General features: G+C 42.7%; 1 protein-coding gene and 2 long non-coding RNA genes across 3 annotated transcripts in view; 2 read left to right on the top strand and 1 right to left on the bottom strand.

Annotated features, from left to right (window-relative positions):
* Positions 1 to 25,689, top strand: part of LOC142600458 (uncharacterized) — a 99,208-nt gene that overhangs the window by 23,736 nt on the left and 49,783 nt on the right. The gene's annotated exons all lie outside the window — the stretch shown is intronic.
* Positions 1 to 25,689, bottom strand: part of LOC142600457 (uncharacterized) — a 136,504-nt gene that overhangs the window by 78,861 nt on the left and 31,954 nt on the right. The window contains exon 2 of the long non-coding RNA XR_012833948.1: positions 24,534 to 24,627. This is a non-coding gene — a long non-coding RNA (uncharacterized LOC142600457). The remainder of the gene's footprint in view (positions 1 to 24,533; positions 24,628 to 25,689) is intronic.
* STMND1 (stathmin domain containing 1) lies at positions 13,892 to 23,578 on the top strand. The gene is given in 10 exon segments (XM_075747197.1): positions 13,892 to 13,978; positions 15,381 to 15,561; positions 18,951 to 18,953; positions 19,776 to 19,824; positions 19,826 to 19,913; positions 23,316 to 23,356; positions 23,358 to 23,443; positions 23,446 to 23,489; positions 23,491 to 23,534; positions 23,536 to 23,578. Coding segments are annotated over 10 exon segments (666 nt in total).

The following is a 25,689-nucleotide window of genomic DNA, read 5'->3' as shown; positions in this document are numbered from 1 at the left end:
AAAAAAAAAAAGTGATTCTACTACTGTAACAATGTCCTGTTCATAGTAGCCAGTCCCTTGAAGGCTGGATAACTGGATTTCTCGGGACACCAGGCTCTGCAGTCTGCTACTTTCCTTTGCCCTCTCATGACAGCATTGTTCCCCCTCTTGGTATTCCCAAAGCACCAGTGTGCTTTCCGTCTAAGCACCTCGCAGCACTCTTCTCACAAAGAGCACAGCCAGACAGAACATATTTCTCCTTCCCTTTATTAGGGCACGTTACTCAGCAATATCCCTTGGCTGAAAACAGCAGCCTTGCAGCCAAACACTGATTTATGTAAAACTTGGCTAATAGTTTGAAAATACTTCTTCCTTGAAAAAGTTCACATCTGTTATATCTCAGCTCCTACCTGTTCAGCAGGATAATACCAAAATGTAAAATCTGTGCAGGAACTGGATGTGTTGCTGCTGCAGACAGAACTAGAGTCTTCTTGTGGGAAAAGACAGCCACTCTTCCTAAAGGGAAGGCAGTTCCTGGACAACACACTGGAGCAGAGACTTCACACCCACATGTGCCCCGTACACACAGCTCAGCTGGGAGATTGGAAAAAGGCCCTGAGAAATACCCCTGACAACCCATGAAGCAACAAGTCACATTTTCTGAAGCACACAGTGAACTACTGCCAACTTTGTTTGGTTGGTCATGTTAAGTGAGGATTAAGTCATTTCAAGTTAGGCAAAGTACACTTGCACATTTACTAATGACCCAGCTAATTTGTACCTTGTTCACAAACAAAACTAGCTCTCTCACTACAGGAATCTCTCTCATGCATTTAGAGATGAATACACAAGAGATATAACCTGCTATTTCAGGACCACAAATCACAAACTCTGTCACTTGATGAAAGAAAGATCCCTCAGAAACCTGCCCCCAGCATCCGCAGAGACTTCAAGGCTGCACTGAGGAAATCTTTCAGTCTCCCTGGTTTCTCTATTCAGAACCTGGGCCCTGAAGATTTACCAATATAGGGCAACGCAACTAAACACAGTGCTCCCTGTTTACCAAGTGCTAATCAGGTAATAGAAAGAACCTGTAAAACTGGCAGAAGACATAATAAGAGCTCTCTAAATGCCAAATATTCAGCCTGCATTACAATTTCTTCAGCTAACACCCCATGACTACATCTGTAGCGCAGCCTGGACTGACGCTCAGCTGTTGGGTCTGTGCATGTATGCTAGTCACGATAGGCTAAGATCCAGACATATTCCAACCCTCCCATACACCCACACTTCATTTCTCAGGTTTAAAACTCTTGTGCACAGGTGGGAGAGAAACCATGCTCATCTTAGCTGGAGGCCATGCATCAGAGGACAATCCTTACAGCCTAGAAACAGATTTATAGAGGCCACAGCCTCAGCATTCAGTAAGATTTATAGTCACCAAATGCTTCCTTTGGCCTGGGATTCCTAAAGTGCTGCACTAGTCCCTGAAAATATTGTGACCAGCAGTGTAGAAAGTCCTGAAAAAGGAATATGGTGTGACTATAAAAGCAGAGAAGGTCCCAGGGCCAGGAGCAATAGGAGATACCACTTCCTACACGCAAAACAAGTAACAGCATAACTCAGGAAGACAGCAGCGAAGAAAGATGTGCGAGATCAGGGGAATTCCTTCTTAAACAAGAGGAGAGAAAATCAGCCCAGAAGTGCATGAACCTTGGAAGAAGCAAGTGGGGGTGCCCCACATTCCTCCATGGCCCCTCGTAATCCCTAAAATAGCAGGACACTAAAGCAACTAAGAGAAAAGTTGTCTGCTATTTCACATAATCTGAAATGGTGCTGTACTCATTTTTCTCTTTAACTTTGTTTTCAATTTTGTAACTAAGCAATTCATTGTGTGCTATGCTAGAACTACAGCGTTTTCATTTTAAGCATGAACGTGTTAAGAGCAATGCAGGGAAGCGGTACCTTTAAATAGCAGAGTGCCGTAGAAAAGCTCCTTGGGCGTTCAGAGGCACTGGGCCATACTCCCCATACTCTTGCTGGTGGCGTCAAGTGTGCAGACAGACAGGTTTTCCTCTGCTGGGTGTTGGCCAACACCCTTTTCTCCCCCAGCCCTTGTGCAGGAATGAGAGAGCTCCCAGCCTCTTATGGTCACAGATAGCTTTGCCTGCCATCCAATTTTCAAGAAGCAAACAAAATCTAACTCTGCCCTCCTCTGGGTGAAGAATGGGGTGCAATACACACATTAAATACCTTGTTTGAAATCAGATCCTTTGCCACAAGAATGCTTCTTAACAATATTTTGTGTTGGACATCACCACCACAGCTCAGTTCCTCTGTATCCTGGAAGAGACCAGTTACGAGGGAAACTTTTACCCCCAGTTTTTAGGCAAGCAGCCTGTCTCTGTGCTATCACTGTGCTCCAAAGCTTGAAGATAGTGATGGAAAGGGAGGAAAAAAACCCTCCAAGGCTCTCCCACACTAGTTCTAATACACAGTATGCTAGCTGGTAGGCTAGGCTTTTGTACCAGAAGAGATTAACCAGGATCTGCAGTAGCACAGACAAGGACGTGCATGTGTTCTGCCACCTATAAATAGGCTCTCCACTTAACAAAAACACAACCCAAACAGCCAGCTGTTACAACTAGGCCACAGAGTCTAGGCAGCAATTGTTGCTTGCTGAATAAAACCGTGCAACCTACTCATGCTTCAATTAGCAAATGATGTACAGATTAATGTTTGATGAGAGGTGATAATATTTACATGATCTCTGAAGAGGCAGGAGCGAAACACACTAAGCATGAAAATGCACTTTGAACTGATGTTCAGTGGGGCTGTAAGCAGAGCTTTCCAGAAGCAAGCAGTTCTTCCCCCCCCCCCTTCCCCCTCCGCTGGCAAAAAATCTTCTTTTCAGTGAATCATCTGAGCCCTGTCTTAGGGCTGATTTCATTGAACATTTTGTCCAAAAGGAAAAGCAAGGTTACCCCCACACCAGTGGCCTGCCAAGCACCTTACGCGATGGGGACCCTCCAACACAAGAAGCAGCCCTTTGCCAAGACCACACCACGTCTTGTGCCTTTTGACAAACAGGTGGTTGACACTGATTTGATTTTAGTTCTGTGGTTAAGCTGGAGTTGAAGTTGCCGTTTCATCTAGTTTGTATTGCCTGTGCCAGAATGCTTGCACCCCAGCAGGCGAGCCTAGTTTTTAGCGTTTGAACTAGCTATACAACAGACGTCCTTCATTGCATGAAGCAGCAGCTTCGACACTGGAATACCCATGTAAATAAAATACAATATAACCTTCCCAGCTTCTTGGGGTTTTTTGTTTGTTTTGGGTTGGGGGGGGGGGGGTGTTTGGTTTTTTTGAAGTTAGGGTGAGTAACAAGGAAAGAAGATCTTTACAGCTAAATAATTAAAGCTCTGGGATATTTTCCACTATATATGCCAATATGGCTTCCAGTCTCAGACCAGTCAGACTGCAACAACTTTGCAGGCTTCAGAAGCAAGACTCTGCTTTAGGTAAGCAAAAGCAGAATTATGCTGAGAATTTGCAAACAGCAACTATTACAGAAATAAATAAAAATTTAATCCACATGACCCAACAAGAAGCTTAAACCCTCGAACAGGCACTGCTGAATTTAGCCACAGTAAATGTAAATTGCCACCCTTCCTTCTCCACCTTGCTTTCAGCCAGAGGTTACTGCTCCTATAACAGGAATGGCAAAATACTGTTCTTGTACATAGTCTTCACAGGCAGCTTATGGCAAATTGTGTTGTAAAGGTTTGCATAAAACGACAAGCTGCATTAAAAACTTGAAGTGCCTCTCACAGGAAGCTAAATATAAGTCGATATATGTTGGAAGAGCATGGGGGCAGAAGAGGTAATTGATGGTTGAAGGCCAGAGGACACTTTTTACTTCTCCTGGCTGTGAGGCTCTCACCTCGGAACTGTTTTTGACATCTAAAGATATTTTTCTTCATCAGTGCTCTAGAGTGCATGTCAGATACCCATCAGTTCTAGAACAGGCACAGCGTGAAATACTTGGAGAAGCTGACATTATATCAACAAGCCATATGTTGTTCTTTAATGGCCACAATGGGAGTCCCTTGTAAACAACTGGAGAAATTATCATGGATATTTAAAGGCTGAACATTTGCTTAATTTACTCTAAAGAGAAACATTACTAGCACAATTACGTTGGTCATATGTTAAACTATGTACAGCATTAAAAGATCTATGGTGACAGGTATACAAACCAAATCACAGTCCCAAGTGGATCTGAAATCTCTTTGCAGGCTTTTCCTTTACAGCAATGCAAGTAAATCATGACTGAATGGTTTTATCAATTTTTTTTTTTTATATTGTGATTACAACTGAAGGTCCTTGCTCACACATGCACAACAAAACCTCATTTCCCCTCCCAATATCACCACCATGCTTTGTTATAAATGCACCAGGACAAACTACTGAAACATTCCTGCAAGGCTTTATAAAAGCCATAAAGGCTAGATCTGCACAGGTCTTTGAACTGTGCTTGAAATACCTAATTTTAAAACATGTTTTTGCATGTGTATTTCAGTTTTCTTGGAGAAAACCATCTAAACAGAGTAACCTGCAATTATGCTTTGCTATCACAGTAACTCTAGCAGTTCTGCTAATCAGGAAAATGCAGATCCTGGGTGCCCTTGCTGATTTACGCAGTTCTACAGTTTTACATTTCACATATCTGTTCTCCAATGACTGCTGAAATAACATCCTTTATTAAACTGCCTCACCAAATTCCACACATTACCACCCTCAACCACAGCAGGCTCTTGGGCACATAACTTCTTTTATGTAAAAATTAAGCTAATCTGAGGTGGGGAAAACACAAAAATGCTCACTAGGAAAGAGACAGGATAAAATAACTCCACCAAACATCAGCTATACCAGTTTTAAAAGTGAGCAATTAGAATATAAGAGGCAAGATTGCGACTGTGTGCTTGCATTTTGCTTTTTCCATTTACTGCAAGAACAGACTGTTCTGTCACACTCACACGGCTCTTCACCAGTTACACTTGCAAAACCCAAAGTCATTTGCAGAGGGAAATCAGCAGAGCAGCTGTCAACAGAAGAGTAAATGTGATGGTCCTGTTATCCTTGCCCAAGTGAAATGTTGACTTAAAAACTCCAGCAATCTGGCAGGGCTCACCAAAGGCTCCACAAGCCCACAGCAGTACTGCAAACTTTTATTGTAGGATTTCACTCAGACTGATCACGTATCATAAAAGTATAAGATTGCTGTTATTTCTTCGGAATGCAGGATAAGTCTCATGCATACATAGAGGGTGGTACCTAGTCTAAGACTCAGTTAAATCTTCAGGGATGAGGATAGAACAGGAGTTAAGTAAGACACAAGTCTCCTGCAGTCCCTTTACACAAGGAACATTTTCCATCCTGACACAAGACCAATCAGCTTCTTCCATCTCAGTATCCGCTGTTCTGGGTACCCAACAGAAACTATCCAGGCTCTGCATTGTAGCGCTTATTTCTAAAGCTGGTATTTCAAGCACTTACAATTCCAAGGCATAGCTTAAGAAGCTCTGCTCCAATGCATTATTTTTTTTTTTTTAGACTGTTCCCTCACACAGCCTTGCTGACTTCTTTGAAAAAAAGCATGAAGCTGTGTCCATGCTCATCTGGTTGTATTGGTTTGTCATCCTTCCTTAGTAAATTAGAAAAACCATCCATGAAGTGAGCTGGGAAAATGGCATCTTCCTGTGCTCTCCTGTGTAATGTTGCAGACACTACTAAAAATAGCTGCTGCCTTCCACTCCAGAGATGGAGGCTTTCTGAGAACAAGGCATTTCTCTACTCTGGGATATACATAATACACAGCACTCTGGTATATCACCGCTTCTCTATATGTAAAGTGAATAGATTTGTAATCTTTCCCCTAAAAGCTATCCCAGCCATACAGCTAGTATGCTTCTAGTAAACACTGTTCAGCCTCCCGCCACCCCCCAGCTTGAACAGTTGTATTTTAACTCACACTTTTTTAATCCTATCTCCACAACCGCTGAAGCAGCTCCATGTTTCTGCTAATCTTTTTTGAAATATAAGAAAATGAAAAATGTTTCAGGAAAAATTTTGGAACCTCTTTGGAGGTTTTTGTTGTGGGGTTTGTTTTTTTTTTTTTTAAACATATTTTGTTTAAATAGAAGCAAACAACAAGTTTTTGATCTCAGCTCTTACATACAAATCTGGACCATTCCCCATTTAGACAGAAAAATGGAATCAATTTATTTCTGAACAGCTTTTGCATTAGGGCTGAAAACAGTCTCTGCTAAGAATATAGCAGAGGACTTCGGGAATGGAGTGTGAACAACAGCTAAATACAAGGGAATATTTAGCTGATCCTTAGACTACATATACACAAAATTTGTTCCCACATACTACATTATACCACAAGAATATCTAAAACTCTTAGCAGGAAAGCCTCAATTCTATGCAGGCTTATGCAAAGAAAGAAAGTTAGAGCCTCTGTCCCACAGCAGACCAAGACAACACATGAAACGGAACTGGCCCTGGGCAAGGATAGGCAAAGCACGAAGCTCCCTCACTCTGAAGGGGGCAGAATGTGGAGGGATGCTCCCTGACAAAGGGAAGGGACCCAGGGAATCAAGGGATGGAAGAAGTGATCACAAAACATTAAATATATAACTACAAACCAGTTACAGATAAAAGAGGCTGGGAATCTGAAAGAAGTTGCTGATGAGCAGAGGAGCAAAGTTGTGGCACAGCTTCCTTAGAAGGTCTGATAATTCTGCATTAAACATCTGCTAAAATGGTATTTGGTCACTGTGCAAAAAGCACGTTTATGATGTGCTGCTCACGGTAATGATGGACTGTGTTTGGCCATGCAGTAAGCACCTCCCTGCCCCACACGCCTAAGAGACGCAGGAGAAGAGCAGTGCTGGCTCCACCTCATTGCATGGCCGGTCTCCCAGTAGCACAGAAATGCCACCAGGAACAAGTAGCTCCTCACCTCTACTACCTGCTAAGGGAACGTGAGAGGGCAGTGCTTTGAACAGTACCTGTTCAAATTCAGGAAAACAGTGTTTGAAGAGCTTTGCTCAGCACAGCCAGCATTCTGTGAACAGCAGCAGAGCTCTAATTAACAGCACAGACTTCATCTCACAAACTGTTTTAAAAGAAATTTAAAAGCACATGAATACTCCAAGTTTAATCCATAAGGCAAAGAGCTGAATCGCAGACTCTGACAAGGCAGTCCCTGGAAAGCAGCTATATTATACGCTCCATTTCTCGTTCCAGGAGCATCCGAAGTCCAATGAGTAGCAGCTCTACATGCAGATAAGCTGAAAGGAAAATGTCAGACACCCGTGAGGAAAGTTCAAATCTGAAGTCTAATTAACTTCACAGATCTACCTCACCTCTAGGCTTGGAAAACTTGTGGTTGAGTCAGGCAGAGTCTCTGCGTTTCTGTCAGACATCTAAATTTCAGACAATGGTGTTTCTGCTGAGCCCTTCCATAAAGCCCAAGCTGCAGTCGGGAACAAGCGAGGACATCAGGCTGGAAGGCTGCTGGCCCTCTGAGGTCACTTAGGAGCCACGTGGTGCCCAACAGGGACTGCGATCTTCCAAGAAGCAGGGCTGTCCTGTCCCACAAAAGGAGCTCTGGCATCACTTCACAACAAAGTGAGGCTGATGGCTGGAATATTCCCAGCCTGCTCCAGCAACTACAGGTGCATGGGATCACAGGCCTATTTCATCCCCTGTGGGGTAATTTGTCCCTTACTGCTGGCTTATCCCAGTGGTGAGCAGAAGCTCAAGGTGGGGCTGTGTGTACATCCACACTTCCTTCTCTGTTAGCACAGCATCTCACATAGCTTGTTCCCAGGGATGAAGAGCTATTGCCAAGAGACCCTGGTTTATGCATAACCTCCCTACCACACACATGAGTTCCTCTATTCTTACAGAGTTTTGGTTTGCCCTACCAGGTTCCTGTATTCCCTTAGGAAAGTGTATTTTGGCTTATCCCAAAAGCTTAGAAGGAGAACCCTCAGCAATTTCCACTGTATGTATGACTCATTAGTGTCATTGGCTTCAAATTTGATGCCAAACCTGGCACAGAAACATCAGCTTTCTCAGAAGACCAAAAGATCCACCAATTCAAATCAGCATGACAACACAGATACCATTGAGACCAACAGATACAACACTCATAGGCTATTTCAGTAAAGACTGGTATGTTTGGGCTGACAGCAAAAGCATCTAATATGGAGACATGAGTAACTTTCATAACAATCAATTTAACAAAGGAGCAGGAAGTTTTGCTGTTGCTTGGGAGGGGATAAAGAACAGAGAGGGCTACAGGCAAAAGACGTATTTCAGATAAACACCACCCTCCAACTTTGTGAAGTTTTTTCCAGTTGGGTAGAGATAGAGAAGGAAAAAGCTCTTGCGTCTCTCAGGCAAGCTGTGTTCTGCACAGAATTGGATGCAGAGGTAGGCCACAACACAGAGGTTCTGAACACCATGAGTATCTGGCCTTCAAAACCATCAGGGCAGACTTGGAGTCAGAAAACAGTGCCCCCCACCTACACACTTAGTATTTCACCATATTGCAACTAACACAATGAAAGATCAGCCTTAATCCTTGTTCAAGAGAGCACTGTGCAAAAGCTGCTTTGAATATTGCAGTAAGAGGAAAATATACTAGCACACCCTGCTCTCAACTAAGTAGCAAACTACCTGACTCCTCTAGGAATAGTAACTGGTAGAATTAACTTGCTCTTACTGGAGAGCAAGGAAGACACTGAGTTTTGTCAAAAATTCTCATTTCCTACTTGTCAGACTTTCCTTAAAACTACCCCACGTTCATAAGAAACTTGCAACCCCAAAGATACTTTAAGCACCCCTATTCCTAATACCAATGCAAGCAGGGATTGAGTGCTATTCACTTGAATAGCATTCAGTCAGGGAGAGTGAAACAATAACATATGTGAAACAGCTTGAGTCTTGAGGATGTGAACTATACGGAATTAGTTAACAGATTTTTTTTTTAAACCCACACACTCACCATAACATTCATTTAGTAAATCTGAGTAAGAACTGTGTTCAATAGCAACACAATCTGTATGTGAACATTCTGTGAAGAGAAAGACTAAATTCCATGAATCAATAATTTGTTTCAATTGTCTTGGTTCTGTTTACTATCTACACTATGTTTGATGAGTCTTAACTTGATGTTGGACATCCTGTGCTTCAAATCTCTGAGTGAACAAGGCCTGTGCTTACTTAGACTTCATAGAGAATTAAGCATCTGCAGAAGTGTTTTCCAGACCAGTTGGACTTACTAGCTTTGATGCCATAAGTTCAGAAAAAAAAATCATCACATCATCTAAATTTGAGACAGGAGACCCTTCATTTACTATATTTCATATTTTGCAAAACGATACTATTTACATAATGTTGGTAACCTATATAATATTGTAGTTAACATGAGTAATAACTATTAAATATTTGTTATTACAGTGTAGGCCTGTTGATTTTTAGTACTGACAGAGCTGCCCAAAACATCTACTGTTTACAACATTTGTTCTAGCTAGAGAGATTTGACAGAATTTGCTAATCAACTGCAACCACTTCCCACCCATAAAACTGATGCAAAGAAGGGAAAAAACAGCTAGTGGGATCCAAAGACATAAACACTTTTACTTAAAACTCTGTAAAGAGAAATCCTTCTCTCTCCATATGGTTTTCTCTTGGCTCTTAATCATCTTTTCACTGGCTTCCAGCAGGCTGTCTCACTATCATCTAGCAGTATCACTAGCAAGACCAACTTGTTATGCCAAAGTCACGCACAGAAAGACGAGAGCTGCAGAGTAGCGTGATTGCATCCAGCAATCTTTACTAGGGACGAATCTAGCGTACATGATGCACGGCAGGGTCGCTTCACTTGCCTCAGCAGAGCAACCACTGCTGCATTCCTAAAACACAGCAGCGGGTCTGCATTTGCACTTTTTTAGGAGTGGGAGTGAAGAACGACTACTACAATTGAAGCTACGGGAAAATTCTGCCAGCAGAAGCATAATTACCTGAGTGGGAATTCTGGCAGAAAACCCAAACCTCTTTTGCTCCTCAAACAGAGACAAATGCTGTGCAGTCACCATGGAGAGATTACGTACAGTATTTGTATCACATGCAGAACCAAAATACAATACACACACACACTCAAAAGAGCCAGCCACAGAGCTGGTTTAGCAACACACAACCAATAGTCAGTCCTCCATTGACTACAGCCACCCAGACAGCGGCTCCCCTTGTAGCCGTCTTCCTCTTCTCAGTCTTGCAAATATTAAGCTATATGTCAAAGCTCAGGCTCCACATTAAAGGCCAGCTCCGCAAGCTGTTTAGCCTGCCTGGGAGGTACCTAAAGCCTGACATGAATGAGCCCGAGATGGCAGCCCTGATAAATGTATTCATTCCCACCCAGGTAAGATTTCAAATTGTGAATAGAAGAAAACTCCAGGGAAAGAATCATCACATAGTGCCTGTCTGTGAAAGTCTACTTGGATTTAGCTAAGCAGCCAGTCTTTGAAGTGCAGCAGTTCTTGCATGGTCTGCAGAGCCTTTGACTTCAGTTGCAAAAAATTCTGTTTTGGTCCATGTCCAACATCACTGGTTTCCAGTCACCTTTTGCAGCCAAGCATACCTCCTCCTCTCTCTCTCTATCCCTTCCCTCTGCTCACTCCACAACCCCCTTTTTTTTTTTTTTTTTACCTCCATCCCCACCAGCCTCCAGACTCAGCCCCAGCTGCTGCCCCCATCTCTCCTAATAGTGAGCTATTTGTGCTCCCTAATAGTCAGGGCACTTCCTCTGTAGCCACCCAACTATTCAGTCCTATTTTCAAAGAAAAATATGGCTGCTCAGAGTCCCTGAAAAATCCATCCTGTCGCTTTCTGTGGTCTGAAGTCAGTAGGAATGTTGTCAGACTAAGAGTGTCAGAAATGTGCCTCTCTCCTTCAAATCAGCCAAGCTTTATTTTGTTAATAACCTCAGCCAGCTGTCAAGCCTTAGGAGAGTGCTTTTTATCTGCATATGTGTCAGGCTAGTGATACTACGTGGGAATCTTTCACTTAACCAAGACCAGCAAAGTGTCGCTGTGTATGAGGAATGGCATTCCATGGATAGTCCTTTTCTCAAGTTCTGCAGTAGCTCACTAATTTAGGAGCATAAATCAGAGAGAGCTGATAATGCTGTAGACAGCAGAAGTCCTGCCTCCCATTCAGTTTTCCTAATCATCCTGCAAGCCAAGCAACAGCTTCAGATTGAGTTTTGAAAACAACTCTCCTCATTTTAAAATATACGTACATTTTGATTTCTTCTACATGACACCAGTAATTATAGAAGCAGCTGTTTCTGATTTTGTAGTGATTTTTCCCCAGCACACACATCCCTGTGACTGGCTTTTGTTTCCATTCTCACAAGACAAGGAATAAAGAGACCTGCACTTTTCTCCCCCTTCCCACTGTTACTAGCCTTCTCACAGCTCCTCTTTCTCCCCAGTTTCAATGTTGTGCTTCACATAGGCTCTGTTCCATGGGGTTTCTTAAAGAGAAATATCCTATATTTGTATTTATGAAGAATATCCTCTATTTTTCAACCAACACCACACATCCTGGTGCCTTGACTGTACAGAAACTTGCTCATTCTTAATTTTACAGATTGATGAAAAGCTGCTAAAATGAGAGGAAGATTTTCTATCATCAGTCAGCATCAGCATGAGAGCAGTCTGCTCTTGAAAGCCTGTAGCTCTGATTGTTCAAAAACATACTGTTCACCATGTCAATTTAATCATGTGCAAATATTAAAAGAGCAGGCTCTAAGTGTACAAATTCTGTTGAGATCTGAGAAAGTTTCTTTCATAAATATGAGGGCCAGTTTCATGCCACTTGTTACATCCCACGTACTCTTATTTCTTCAAACTATCACTTGTCTTTCTTCTTATGTGCCAATAATCAATTTGTAAAGCATAAATCAAAGTTTACCTGGGTTTTGATTACACTACAGCCTATGATTTTACATTTAATCAATTTTCTGACTTTGATAACTGATATTCCATTTCCATTTATCATGTCATTTGTGTTGGAAGGAACAAATTAAAAAATCACCTATTGGAGGGATTAAAATGTCACTTGTTACTTACTTATAAACAAGTTTTAGAACTGCATCATCTCAGCAAGTGGTTAAGCAGAAATGCAAACAAGAAGCTCAGCCTGTACATCATGTTCTGCCATACGTTAAGCAGCAACTGTATTTTAGCGTTATCATATACAACCTGCAAACATCTACTAAAGAGAGAAAAAAATAGAACAGCAACAACAACAAACCCCCACACCAAAAGGTTATTTGACTTGCATTCTGTTCAAATTCAAAATGGACACAAGAATCGGGTCCCTGTTTGTTAGGGATGGAAAAAACCCCAAAATTTCTTGGAAGACACTTGTTTTTCAAGAGACAGTAGATGCACATTTGATAGTTCCTTGCAGCTCTAGGATGCCAGCACAGGTAGGTACAGTCACATGCATTCCGAGTGACATTCGCTACAACCTGGAAGCCATACAGCAACCTTACTGCCACACTTTGCACAGTCAAATAAGGCACACAGAGGCAGGGAAGACCACTTGAGGCTCACTGCCATGCAAATGAGTTTATTCAGCTTTGCCACCAGACTAGCTGATGGTTTGGAGTGGAGACAAGAGGAACACATAGGGCTGCCTGCAGCCATCCATCCAGAGCAGTCTCTTTGACACAGAGTGACTCCAGCCGGTGTTGAGGTTCATTTGATTCTAGAAGTTTACCAGCCTTATTACTTGAAAGACTCATTAGTCATGTAAACATCTCTTTCACATATATGGAAAAGAAATTTGGCAAGTTTTGCAGAAAGTTTTCCCACTATGAATCAGGGTAAGGTCACAAGCTGACATTCATTTGTTACTAGGGTCTCAGGAAGATAAGAAATAATAATAATTCCTCATAGGTATTAATAGTTACTTGGGCTTTTTGAATCTTTCAGTTTCATATAAGAGTCTTTCATGTGAATATTTGAAAAAAAAAATGTATTTCTAACAGCTGATGATCTCAGCACAAGTGACCCAAGACATAATCTTCAACTGACAGCACTGCCTTAACATTTCTCTCCTATCTTTTATAGCAACCTCTTGGAAGTATAAACCATGGCTGCTTTTTTGGTTTTTTAAATCTCCTACAGACATCTAATTCTAAGTATGTGAACAGACTCAAAACAGTTATCAAGAAATTGTACAGTAATCTCAAAGGACACTTCAAACATTTTCCCTACTCCTGGCCTGCCCCTATCTCCTGACTACATTTCCTCCCATTTAAAAGCTTGCCTGCCTGCTTGGAATTCCAGATTCAGGACTGATCTTTTCTAATTGCTAATGGTGCTGAAGAATACTCATGAAATCCAACCAGACACTGAAATGTGTGTGTATTTTACATAGCAGTATCTTGTTCAGCTAGAAAAAATAGAAAAATAAAAAGGCTGGAAATATCAAGTGTCTTCAGTTGCGTTCCCACGGGAGGTTCACTAACCCCCGAATGATCTGTAGAGATTTGCTGTGCTCAGACCAACATTACAGCTGCACAGAAGAAACACATTCCCTCTCAACTTCAGATGAGGGTGCCTGGACAAAGATGATTATGTCTGTATGCCAGGACATAAGAAGAAAGCCTTCTGTGGTGTTATTTATTATAGCAACAGGCCCTGGCAACAGTTGAATTCCATGGTGATAACAACTAACCAAGCTCCTGAGAAGAGACTAGAGCATTCCTACTCTCTGGACTTTACTGTAAGGGGAAGCAGATGGTCACAGTTTCACCATGGTCTGCAGTACTTCTAACAGGGTCACTGTTGCACAGCTGTCTTCTGAGGAGCTACAGAACCCCCAGGAAGCCAAAAGCCAGGGAGTGACTTCTTCCAGACAGACTCTGTATAAAGCATGTTAGGAGATGTCTTAGCATGCAAGTGTACAAGGACATATGCATACAGAGAAGTGGTTTTGCCGATGTTAACAGTAGCTCTGAATCTGTCAGGGAGCTCTTTAAGAGAAGGGCTATCACTTACTCAGCTTAATACAACCCTTACGCTACAGAGGAAGCCACATGCATGACCTGATTTTACAGCACCTGAAAAGTGGCTTTTCACAGTCTGTCTCACTTGCCTCATTAAAGATACAATTAGAGGCACTTATCTCCCACACAAGTGATAAATTACAACACTGCAAGAAGGTGGGTTTTGCCTCAAAAAGTTATTATGAGGCAAGGGGCTTATATATATACACACACATATATTACGAAATACATGTGCATAGCCACTTTGTAAAGTTTGCAGAGTTGAGTTGGCTCAAGCCCAAACGTACAGAGACAGGAATACATCTAGGCTCTAATCCTGCATTCTACGACAGTTCAAAGCTATTGTTTAGAAGGTGCACAGGCTGACACCTTAACAAATGATAGTTTAAAACTCAGTTTTAGGTTTCTAACCAATGATCCACATACAGAAGGCACTCAAAGTACTGAAACAATACTCCAGTATAGTCAACTGGATTATGCACACATTTAGGCTTAAGGTCATTGCTTCCTTTCCAAAATCACAGAATGGTTTGGGTTGGAAGGGACCTTTAAAGATCATCTAGTTCCAACCCCCCTGCTACAGGCAGGGACACCCTCCACTAGACCACGTTGCCCAAAGCCTCATCCACCCTGGCCCTGAACACTTCCAGGGAGGGGGCATCCACAGCCTCTCTGGGCAACCTGTTCCAGTGCCTCACCACCCTCACAGGAAGGAATTTCTTCCTAACATCTAATCTAAATCGACCCTCCTTCAGCTTAAACCCATTACCCCTTGTCCTGTCACTACACTCCCTGATAAACAGTCCCTCACCATCTTTCCTGTAGGCCCCTTCAGAAACTGGTAAGCCGCAGTTAGATCTCCCCAGAGCCGCCTTTTCTCCAGGCTGAACAACCCCAACTCTCTCAGCCTGTCCTCATAGGAGAGGTGCTCCAGCCCTCTGATCAGCTTCGTGGCCCTCCTCTGGACTCACTCCAACAGCTCCATGTCTCTCCTGTACCGGGGCCCCCAGAGCTTCACACAGTACTCCAACTGGATGGAGATCCAACACTGGATGCAGTGCTCCAACAGACCTTTCCTCACCATCAACATCCACCTGTGACAGAATATGGATAAACATCAGGAATGCCTCTGTCTTCCACTCCGAGCCTGCCAATTCTATGTGACTATTCTAGATACCACCTTAAATGTTTAGAAGCCCAAGGAGCTTTTCTCATTTGTTTCTTCATTTTCTTGTAGACTAAAAATCACAGCATTGCTGCAACAGAGGCTGCCCCCTCACAGGAAGGGGCAGCTTGGCCCACGGGCACTTCAAAGGATGAAGCCAAATTCAAATGCAAGACCAGTGAGGGAGACTCCCCTGAGGAACTACTAGAAAGATTTACATCTTCCCAGAAAAGCAGCAATGCACAAAGCACAGGTAAACAGTAACTGAAGTTCATACCAGCTCCACACACAAAAAAAACACCCCTAGGAGCAAATAATCTTGAGACTCCATTGCTACAGCCAACTTCTATACCCAGAAACATTCATGCTGCGACACCGCAAGGAATGAGCTCTTAGCGCTGGTTTAAAACCATGCAATAGTAGCAGAAAGTATTTCCTAGCTGGTGATTATGTTCTGCAGCATGACTCAACCCTCAATACCAGAACAGGCAGCAGGGTAGATACTTATCTTGGCAGATGCCTGGAACAGACCAAGAGAACAAACTCAGCCTTGTCCCCAGGGGCAGCCCTCTCTAACTGGGATTACAGCACACCAGGAAGATGCATTGCCCACGCAAGGGCTGTCAGTCTGCTGTTACAATGAGTCAGTTTTTACAACAGAACGGTCAATACAATGCCCCTGACTAGCATCAGGTAGAGACAGTAAGTAGAATCATAGAATGGTTTGGGTTGGAAAGGACCTTTAAAGATCATCTAGTTCCAACCCCCCTGCTACAGGCAGGGACACCCTCCACTAGACCACGTTGCCCAAAGCCCCATCCAACCTGGCCTTGAACACTTCCAGGGAGGGGGCATCCACAGCCTCTCTGGGCAACCTGTTCCAGTGCCTCACCACCCTCACAGGAAGGAATTTCTTTCTAACATCTAACCTAAATCGACCCTCCTTCAGCTTAAACCCATTACCCCTTGTCCTGTCACTACACTCCCTGATAAACAGTCCCTCACCATCTTTCCTGTAGGCCCCTTCAGGTACTGGAAGGCTGCAATTAGATCTCCCCAGAGCCTTCTCTTCTCCAGGCTGAACAACCCCAACTCTCTCAGCCTGTCCTCATAGGAGAGGTGCTCCAGCCCTCTGATCAGCTTCGTGGCCCTCCTCTGGACTCGCTCCAACAGCTCCATGTCTCTCCTGTACTGGGGCCCCCAGAGCTGGATGCAGTACTCCAGGTGGGGTCTCACAAGAGCTGAGTAGAGGGGCAGGATCACCTCCCTCAACCTGCTGGTCACACCTCTTTTGATGCAGCCCAGGACACAGTTGGCTTTCTGGGCTGCAAGCGCACACTGCTGGCTCATGTTGAGCTTCTCATCAATCAATACCCCCAAGTCCTTCTCCTCAGGGCTGCTCTCAATCCATTCCTTGACCAGCCTATAGCTGTGCTTGGGATTGCCTTGACCCACGTGCAGGACCTTGCACTTGGCCTTGTTGAACTTCATGCGGTTCACACAGGCCCACCTCTCCAGCCTGTCAAGGTCCCTCTGGATGGCATCCCTTCCCTCCAGTGTGTCGACCACACCACACAGCTTGGTGTCATCGGCAAACTTGCCGAGAGTGCACTCGATCCCACTGTCCATGTCGCCAACAAAGATGTTGAACAGTGCCGGTCCCAGTACCGACCCCTGAGGAACACCACTCGTCACTGGTCTCCGCTTGGACATTCAGCCGTTGATCACAACTCTTTGAGTGCAACCATCCAGCCAATTCCTTATCCACCGCGTGGTCCATCCATCAAATCCATGTCTCTCCAATTTAGAGACAAGGACGTCGTGTGGGACAGCGTCAAATGCTTTGCACAAGTCCAGGTAGATGACATCACTTGCCCTTCCTTTATCCACCGATGCTGTAACCCCATCATAGAAGGCCACCAAGTTTGTCAGGCACAATTTGCCCCTAGTGAAGCCGTGTTGGCTGTCACCAATCACCTCCTTATTTTCCATGCGCCTGAGCATAGTCTCCAGGAGGGTCTGCTCCATAATCTTGCCAGGCACGGAGGTGAGACTGACCAGCCTGTAGTTGTTCCCTGGGTCTTCCTTTTTACCCTTCTTAAAAATGGGGGTTATGTTCCCCCTCTTCTAGTGGGCAGGAACTTCGCCGGACTGCCAGGACTTCTCAAATATGATGGAGAGTGGCCTGGTCGCTTCATCCACCAGTTCCCTCAAGACCCGCGGACGCAACTGATCAGGTCCCATGGACTTGTGCACCTTCAGGTTCCTTAGATATTCTCGAACCTGATCTTCTCCTACAGCGGGCAGTTCTGCATTCTCCCAGTCCCTGCCTTCTGCGACCTGGGCAGTGTGGCTCAAGGATCTGCCAGTGAAGACTGAGGCAAAGAAGTCATTGAGTACCTCAGCCTTCTCCATATCCTGGGTAACCAGGTCACCCATTTCATTCTGGAGGGTCCCACATTTTCCCTCGTCCTCCTCTTACCACTGACATACCTATAGAAGCTTTTCTTGTTGTCCTTGACATCCCTGGCCAGACTAATTTCTGTCAGTCAGGGCTTTGGCTTTCCTAACCTGCTCCCTAGCTGTTCGGACAGTTTCTCTGTATTCTTCCCAGGCTACCTGTCCTTGCTTCCACCCTCTGTAGGCTTCCTTTTTTTTGTTTGACTTTGCCCAGGAGCTCCTTGTTCATCCATGGGGGCCTCTTGGTGTTTTTGCTTGACTTCCTCTTTGTTGGGATGCATCACTCCTGAGCTTGGAGGAGGTGACCCTTGAATAGTAAATACCATGTTATTCCATAAGTTTGCAACCAAAAGTTGCAGGGCGAATTACATATAGAGAAAAGTCTAAAAATTCTAGAAATCATCATTACAATAAGCAAAGGCCTGCTAAAAACATTTTAAGTACAAGTGAACACTTAAACCTAAACTTTTCTATAATCTTAGGATACCCTTGTAGTAAGAGTCACCAATGGAAAAGCAGCGCCATCTTTGGCGCATTTAAACCCCCTAATTTTGTAGTTTAACTCTTGTATTTTTCAAGTGCCATGAACAGCTTACTTTTTACAAACACACTAAATAGAAAATCTACAGCGGTTGTTTAGTCTTTGTAATAAACAAGTGTTGTAATAAAATATTACAAATTGAACACAAAAGGAGTAATTACTGGTGTTTACTGTTCATTAAAGAGGACTTAACTCCCAAAGCCACAGAAGAACATGATGAAAGGATTTCATTTCAGATTGAACAAAGTGATTTGCTTGCTCTGAAATAAAGTGTTTCATTTAATTTCAAGCTCCTTTTCCTCCCACTTGCTAAAAGATAACTTCACAGGGAACTTCTGAACAGAAAGCTTTTGAAATCATGCTTCAATCTTCTGTTTCAAGACCAAAAAAAACCCCAAACATACCATACCAAGATATTTCAACTACATTTTTCTCCTGAATGAATAGATTAGTAAAACCAATACAAATTCACATCACTTGTCAACGTTGCCCACTCATCATGCTTTTATTTTTTGCCAAGATATGTTTTGCTGTATACTGGCTTCTGACATTTATGTATGCTGACTGGCAGCTGAACCCCAGTGCTTTTTGGGTGACTGGTTCAGTTATTTCAGGAAAGGTATGGAGTCAGCTCCTACAAGATGGTAGATGTTCTGTATTTTTGTTTACAACTAAAAAAATAAGACAACATTGTCATACCCACTCTGCTTATAAAGACTGGCAGATGTCAAATGACTGTGATTTTGATTTGGTCCAAGCATTCTTCATACAAAAGCTCTAGCTTCTGCCAATAGAGGTTGGGCAGATGGCAGAACTATCAACCGAGAGTTGAAAAACCTGACAGGTCTTGGCAATAAAGTTGTTCGTTGTTTATTCATGTCTAACATGTGGAAACTAAGCAGCCACTCAGAAGGGTTATCAAAGTAATTTGGTTTTATTCTTAATTGCTGTTTAAAAATATATAATTAAGTGTTGGAATGCTTATGATCAGACTCAAATGCTGTTACAACAAAAAAATCACAGACCATAAAAGCATATGAAAGTTTGGGTTCATTTAACCAAAGAGCACAGTGTTCTTTACAAGACAGCCTATTAGTAGGTTAGTACTATCGCATCCTACCCTGGCTTTCTCTGACCAGCTCACAGGACCCTTGAGAACTTGAACTGTAAAGAGCTCCTCTATGGACCCTCTTTGGGAAGATGCTCAAAAATTGGCTTCACAGGCCTTTGCCACATGCTTTCCTGAATGTGCCTCTCTGGGTGTAACTGACTACAGTGAGGAACTGAACTAGGTGCCTGCACCGTTTTTCAAGCCACTAAAAAGTTTACTGCAGAGTTTAAGCAATGAAGAGAGCCTCAAGCAGGCATTCTTCACTGGATGTTCTCAGTATGTAGCTTCTTAAATGAAAACTCTGGCATTAGAAATACATCACGAAGTTTTATTTGAATGCCAAGTGCTCTACAAGTTTTAATGGTTTCATCTTTTGAAGACGAATCATGGCCCTTACAGGAAACAGAGGCAAAAATCATCAGACATTCTTGAGGAGTTGAGGATACAGAGAATAATCAAGAGCCAAAGTACCACTGCCAGGACTGGGAAAAGTGTATGAAAACAAGATAAGCCTCATTAGACGAGACAGGACCCCTGCTACAGCTCTGACCCTGCCGTGATCACCCTGAGATTCAGTTTCCGCACAAGTAAAGCATGCAGGCATATCTCCTCTAAGACTTTAGAAGCAAGTTGTTCAACAGAGAACTGTATTATGGAGATGTTAATACAAACAGAAGCAGGCAGCAGTTTTCAGTTGTTTATGGCTTCTGGGCCCATTTCAAATGGGGACAAAGGAGACAGCAACAGTACTAAGAACTCGCTCTTTGAAAAACTCACTGGAAGTTACATGCCACAAATTTGTTTCTTAAGTCCACAAAACTAGAAGAAATACTGTTGTCAGGGCTTATAATTACACTTAAATTAAGGCCTCAGAAATCCTAAATATTCACACTTCTGAGAAATCTACAATTCACATTTGATCTCAGGCTAAGAAACCATTACAAAACAGATTTTTTTAAAAAAATTCTGGAACTGATATTTGACTAAGCAGCTAGTGTTCATTTTCTTTTCATTCTGAATGATAACTTGAGGTTTATTTTGGCTTCTGAATTCGAGCTTCTTCTTTGTTGTCGAGCATTGTGTTAAGGATCAGATGCCTCTTCCAGATACGGTTTCAAGTACAGACGTGAGGAAGAAGAAGGTCTTCAGGGAGTTTGCAAGAAGTTTAACACATTCGTGGATGTGCGTCATCCAAAGCACAATCCCACCACTGCTTGATCACAGGAACAATTCAAGCTCAAACCAAGGATGATTCCGAGTAGTTCTGTCATTTGAGGCAAGCCATTCACACATCTCTAACCCTGGTCACTTACATTATTGAAGATCAAACAGAAACTTTCATAAGAGGGACTAAACAAGCAAGTGCCACCATGCAGCCTGGCCACTAGTCCTGCCTAACATTTCTATTGCCAGCACTTTGGAAAATGGGGCTAGAGCATCTCCATAGCCTTTACTTCCCTCAGATTTTTTGAATATCTGAGAGGATTATTTAGCCTCTGTGGCTAAATTTAGGTAACATACTGCAGGCAGGTTTTTGTATTTTTCCCCTTCATAAAATAGGCGAGTGTCTGTTCTTTTTTTCCTCCTGTATTAAAAAGCTGTCTGGTATTAAATTGCACATACTCTGTTATTGACACTCAGTCTGTGCTATTTCTCCTTAGAGAGTTTCTATCCTCCCAACAGGAGGAAGGCACTCTCCTCCCCTCCCTCCCCCAAGAAGAAAAAATTCAGTACAGCTTTTAAAAAAATGAACCTCATACTTTTCACTAACAAAGCCAACTTCAAGTGATATTTTACATTTGAGCTGGGCAACCTACAGGGTAAAACATAAATCTGTCACTAGCTATTAACTATTAGCTCTCCCTTAGTAGCAATAGAAAATTTGGCCTGTGCTACCTCCTGTAAAAATAATTTATTCCATTAGAGCTCAAATCCAGCAGTTTACCTATGAACAGAGAGACTGAATGCACTGAACTTTACAGACACAGTACAAAAGGTTTATTCCCCAGACAGATTCCAAATTACAACATGCTGCTCTGGATTTTGAGCATTAACACACAGGTAAAACCACACCTGAAATTTTTGTATGGACCAGGAATAAGCATGAATGGCTTTAAGCTGAATTTCAGCCCAGCACTACCTTCAATGAAGAAATGAGCTCACGGACTTCACCACTATGAAAGACAACCACATTTGAGATTATTTTTGCAATAATATTGGAGATAGAGATATCCTTGTGAGTTTCTTGAAGCTTTAAGGACTCGTGGTCTCCCAAGACTGTTTAGCTCAAAGCCAAGTTCCTTTCTCAGCTTATATAGACACAGAACAATCTGGAAAGCAACCTGCTTGCTGAATAATCTGTTTAGTTTGGACATATTGGGAAGAATTTTCCATTCATCTCTTCCTATTCAGTCCACAGTTCATCTTGGGTAAGGAATGACACAGTTACATCTTCCCACTTTGGGCTTTTGCTAGAATGGCCTTTGTCATTAGAAATAAGAGTTTCCTTTTTTTTTTTCTCCCTCTTGGGAAGAAAAAAAAGAGTCTTTTGTTTCATTTTTATGATGATTGAACATTGCTTTGTTCAGATTTTTTGTGTGTCATCTACATTCAAAAACGTCTCCTTTGTATATCAGTTTTCTTCCTACTGAATCATGCTCCACCTTTATCTCACTAAATGAGTCATCCTCTATACTATTTGCAGCACTTAACACTTCTGGCAGTGAGGCCTGACTTCTAGAGTTATTTATGGCAATAAAAGTCTGGGGAGCAGATAACTCTGAAACATGTAACAGGATAGTGTTTCAACCATAGGTCCTTGGTTTGGGTTTAACATTGCTAAAACTGCTTATCATACAGAAAACAGTAGAATTCAGCCTCCTGACTAATCAAATAATCACCGCATCTTTCCAGGAGTAAGTACAACCCTCAGCAGCAGAGCTCTAGGATTGGGCTGCTCATTTGTATGCAGCAGAAGCCAGCAGTATCATGATTATAAAGCTTAACAAAACCATTCTTAAATCTCTTCAGCAGTAATAAAGTAACTTCCCTAAATACTTAGGGCCTCATTACCAAATCCCCACATATGCTGGCTGTACAGCAGCATCACAAGCTTCACAGACACATCACTCAGCAGAAAAGGGGAATTCTCACTGCAGATAACACTCACTCATGAGTGAGCACTGAGGTTATTAGCAGATCATTATTTCTAGGCTTTCATTGGTATTAGAGTCCATCATCTCCATACATGGGGGGGGGGGGAAGGCGCAGAAGGCAAACAGCAAAGTGTCACCCCAACATCAAAATATACTCTGCTGAAAGGTTTAATGTCTCTACAGAGAGATGCCCTGGAAAAGACACTGAAGAAATGACCAGCTAGGCTGGATTAAAAAAAAAAAATTACAAAAATCCATTTTGAAACAAGGAGGTGGGTGATTTTACAGTGAAGGACATGAAGATGTCTGCTGAAGAGAAAAAAACAGGTCATCTAATTCAACTGTGTATTTTTCCAGTGCCTGCTTTATTATCTAACCCCTCTAGTTTTTAATAAGTCAAACTAATACACACAGTTTGTGTACAACCTACTATCAAAACCTGATTAATGGCAGTGCAGTGGGTCCTACACTCATCTCAGATGTTGGAAGTCCAGGTTTATTTTTGCTGAAACCTGGAAGATTATTCTACAAACATGCATAGGAGAAGAAACTTCTGGAGCAGGTTTGTTGGGTTTTTCTCCCTTCTCCTACAGCAAAAGATGCATCATCCATGGACACCAGAATAAATTGGCTAAATTCAGTACTAACTGGAGTAACATTCTGATCACATTTGGGTAGAAAGAACTGCTTCCATATCTACTTCCATCCCTCGTTACAAAGCATTGCCGATTTTGTTCTAGGTTAGGGAAGAGGAACTGAACAAAATGCCACATCATCATGTTTTTTCCAGCAATTGCCCACCAACCTACAGGTAAACAGACTGAAAAGGACTGCCCAAGTTTTGAAAATCAAGGAGGTACAGGCACCCCTCACCTTTAGATGGTGAGCCAGGGGTACTGCTGAAGGAAATAACCCGCAGTAGAAGCCACAAACAGTTATACTGAGGACTCTGTCATTGAGCCCAATAACTTACAACTGCATCAATGAAACAATCTGGATCTAAGCTGTCTTGCAAAAATTAAAGACTCCTCTGCTCCCCACAGCTGTCTTTTTGTTAGGGCATAAGTAAATGATTTATCATGGGGCACAGCTGAGCTGACTCCTGCTACTACCTATCTCTCCTGGGAAAACATTATCTAATCTTAATTGTTACACACTAATTGAAAGTAATAAAACAAACGAGAAGATCCAGGAAGAGGCAAATTAGTAACCAGCCAGTCACTAAGTTTGAGCACATGCACATTATCATGATTCTATCAAGTTTACTTTTTTATTATTATATTATTAATTTTAGCTCACATCTTGGATGGCTCCATGGAAAGATTCCTTTTCCCTAAGAAACAGGAGGTTGGAAAGGCATTGTATACACACAGGAAGGCAGAAAAGCAGGAGCATACAGGGAAAAAGCTGTGACCAGCAGGGATTTGGGACAGTAGAAAATGGTGGGACCCTAAGCATAAGAACAAATGCTTTTAACTTACTGCGCAGAGCAACCAGCAAAGAGGAGAGATCTTCAGATAGTACAGGTCCCAAGAACATCTATTTGACAAGCATTGAGCATACAAGGGAAGGACAAAACAAGTACTAAAATTACAATGGAAAAAAAACAACTAATGGGCTAAGATATACAAAGCACAGGTGGGTTGTCCACATGGAAGGAGATGACTGTTTCCATAACAGACTGATATGTTTGGTCAGTCTTTTGAATTTGGAATCCCCTATGCCTCTACCTTCAATGTGCACACAACATTTACTACAGCCAGCTCTTCCAAAAGCATTAAGTTAAAGCAATTGTGCCATTCGCACTCTTCGTGCTATCAGCCCTGCCACCCCATTCTGGTGAGCTAAACGCGCCCATCCCCACTTCCACTCGGGCCACAGGCTCTACCCACCTCCCTCCCCCATCAGTCCCACACCATGCTCACCTCTGCTCCTACCCTGGATTTTTACTTTCTTACCTCCAGCTACAGGTGACACATTCTTCCTTTCCACCTTCCAAACCAAGGAAATTCAGCTGCAGCACAGGACCACTCTTAAACCACAGATCAGGCACTGCAGAACAAACAAAAAGGTAGACCCTATTTTTTTACAGTCTCATGGTAGTTTTCACTATTGCTCTCAGGAAGAAAAAAGCTTTTCTGCTTCCTCTTCTCTTGCCAGACTTGTACTAAATCACTAAGGGGAGGAGCAAGAGCTCATCTCGTTTCCTGAGCAGCTGGGATCCCACCTGAGGAGCTGAGTAAGGCAGCCCATCAGAAACAGCCTATTCTTTCAGCCCAGCTCCAGGCCTGACCAAAGTGGCAGGTTTTGTGAAAAAATTATTTTGGCAATAGAGAAGAAAATCTGAAAATCACTCTGTGTTGCCCAGAAAGAACAGTAGAAAAACAGAAATAAAGGAGAAAAAAAACCCTAAGGAAACAGAGAAATTTTACTCAGCTAGTTCAAAATTACCCAACAACCTGACAAATAGGAGAAGTAAGAGATCTCAGGGTACATTCTCACCATGCAGTTAACCCAGGCTGTTCACTAAATTTTGTCTCTTAGGTATTTTAAGCTAAGGCTACCTGGCCAGGCTTGGAATAAAAACTGTGTAGACATATATATATCCATACAGACTGTTCCACCAAGTTAGAGTAATTTCAGTTCCCCTGCAGTGAAGTTACTCAAGTGCTAATAGTCTCCCAGTGCCTTCCCATAGTTTCAGAAGGACAAATGATGGTCTGTCTGCAGCCGGTGGCATTTCTTCCACTGTTTCCTGGGTGAGGATCTTAGCTCCCTGCAGCACAAAGACCCTGTGATACAGAGAGAGAAGCATGGCATCAGGAAAGGTGCCTTTTTTGTAGTAGGATAACTCATGTGCTCCTGCCTGGCTCATCTGTGTGTCAGATGTGATGGCTAGTCTCTCAAATCAACTATGCAGCAAAGATACCCTGAAAAAAGTAACAAGAAAGGAGAGAGCCTTTGCAGGTGTCATTACTAATAGCAGTCTGCTTAGAAAAAAACTTCCTAGAATCAAAGAATCGAGATGAAGCTATGGCACAGTGTAGTTCAACTGATGGGCTGAGAAGTGATGCTGTCTAGCTTGTCAGCTTGGGCAGGGCACAGACTTGTTTC

The sequence above is a fragment of the Balearica regulorum genome, chromosome 2, assembly GCF_011004875.1.
Source record: "Balearica regulorum gibbericeps isolate bBalReg1 chromosome 2, bBalReg1.pri, whole genome shotgun sequence".
In the NCBI taxonomy this organism is placed as follows: Eukaryota; Metazoa; Chordata; class Aves; order Gruiformes; family Gruidae; genus Balearica; species Balearica regulorum.
Note: the sequence above shows the minus strand (reverse complement) of the source record. Positions and strands in the feature narration are given on the sequence as shown.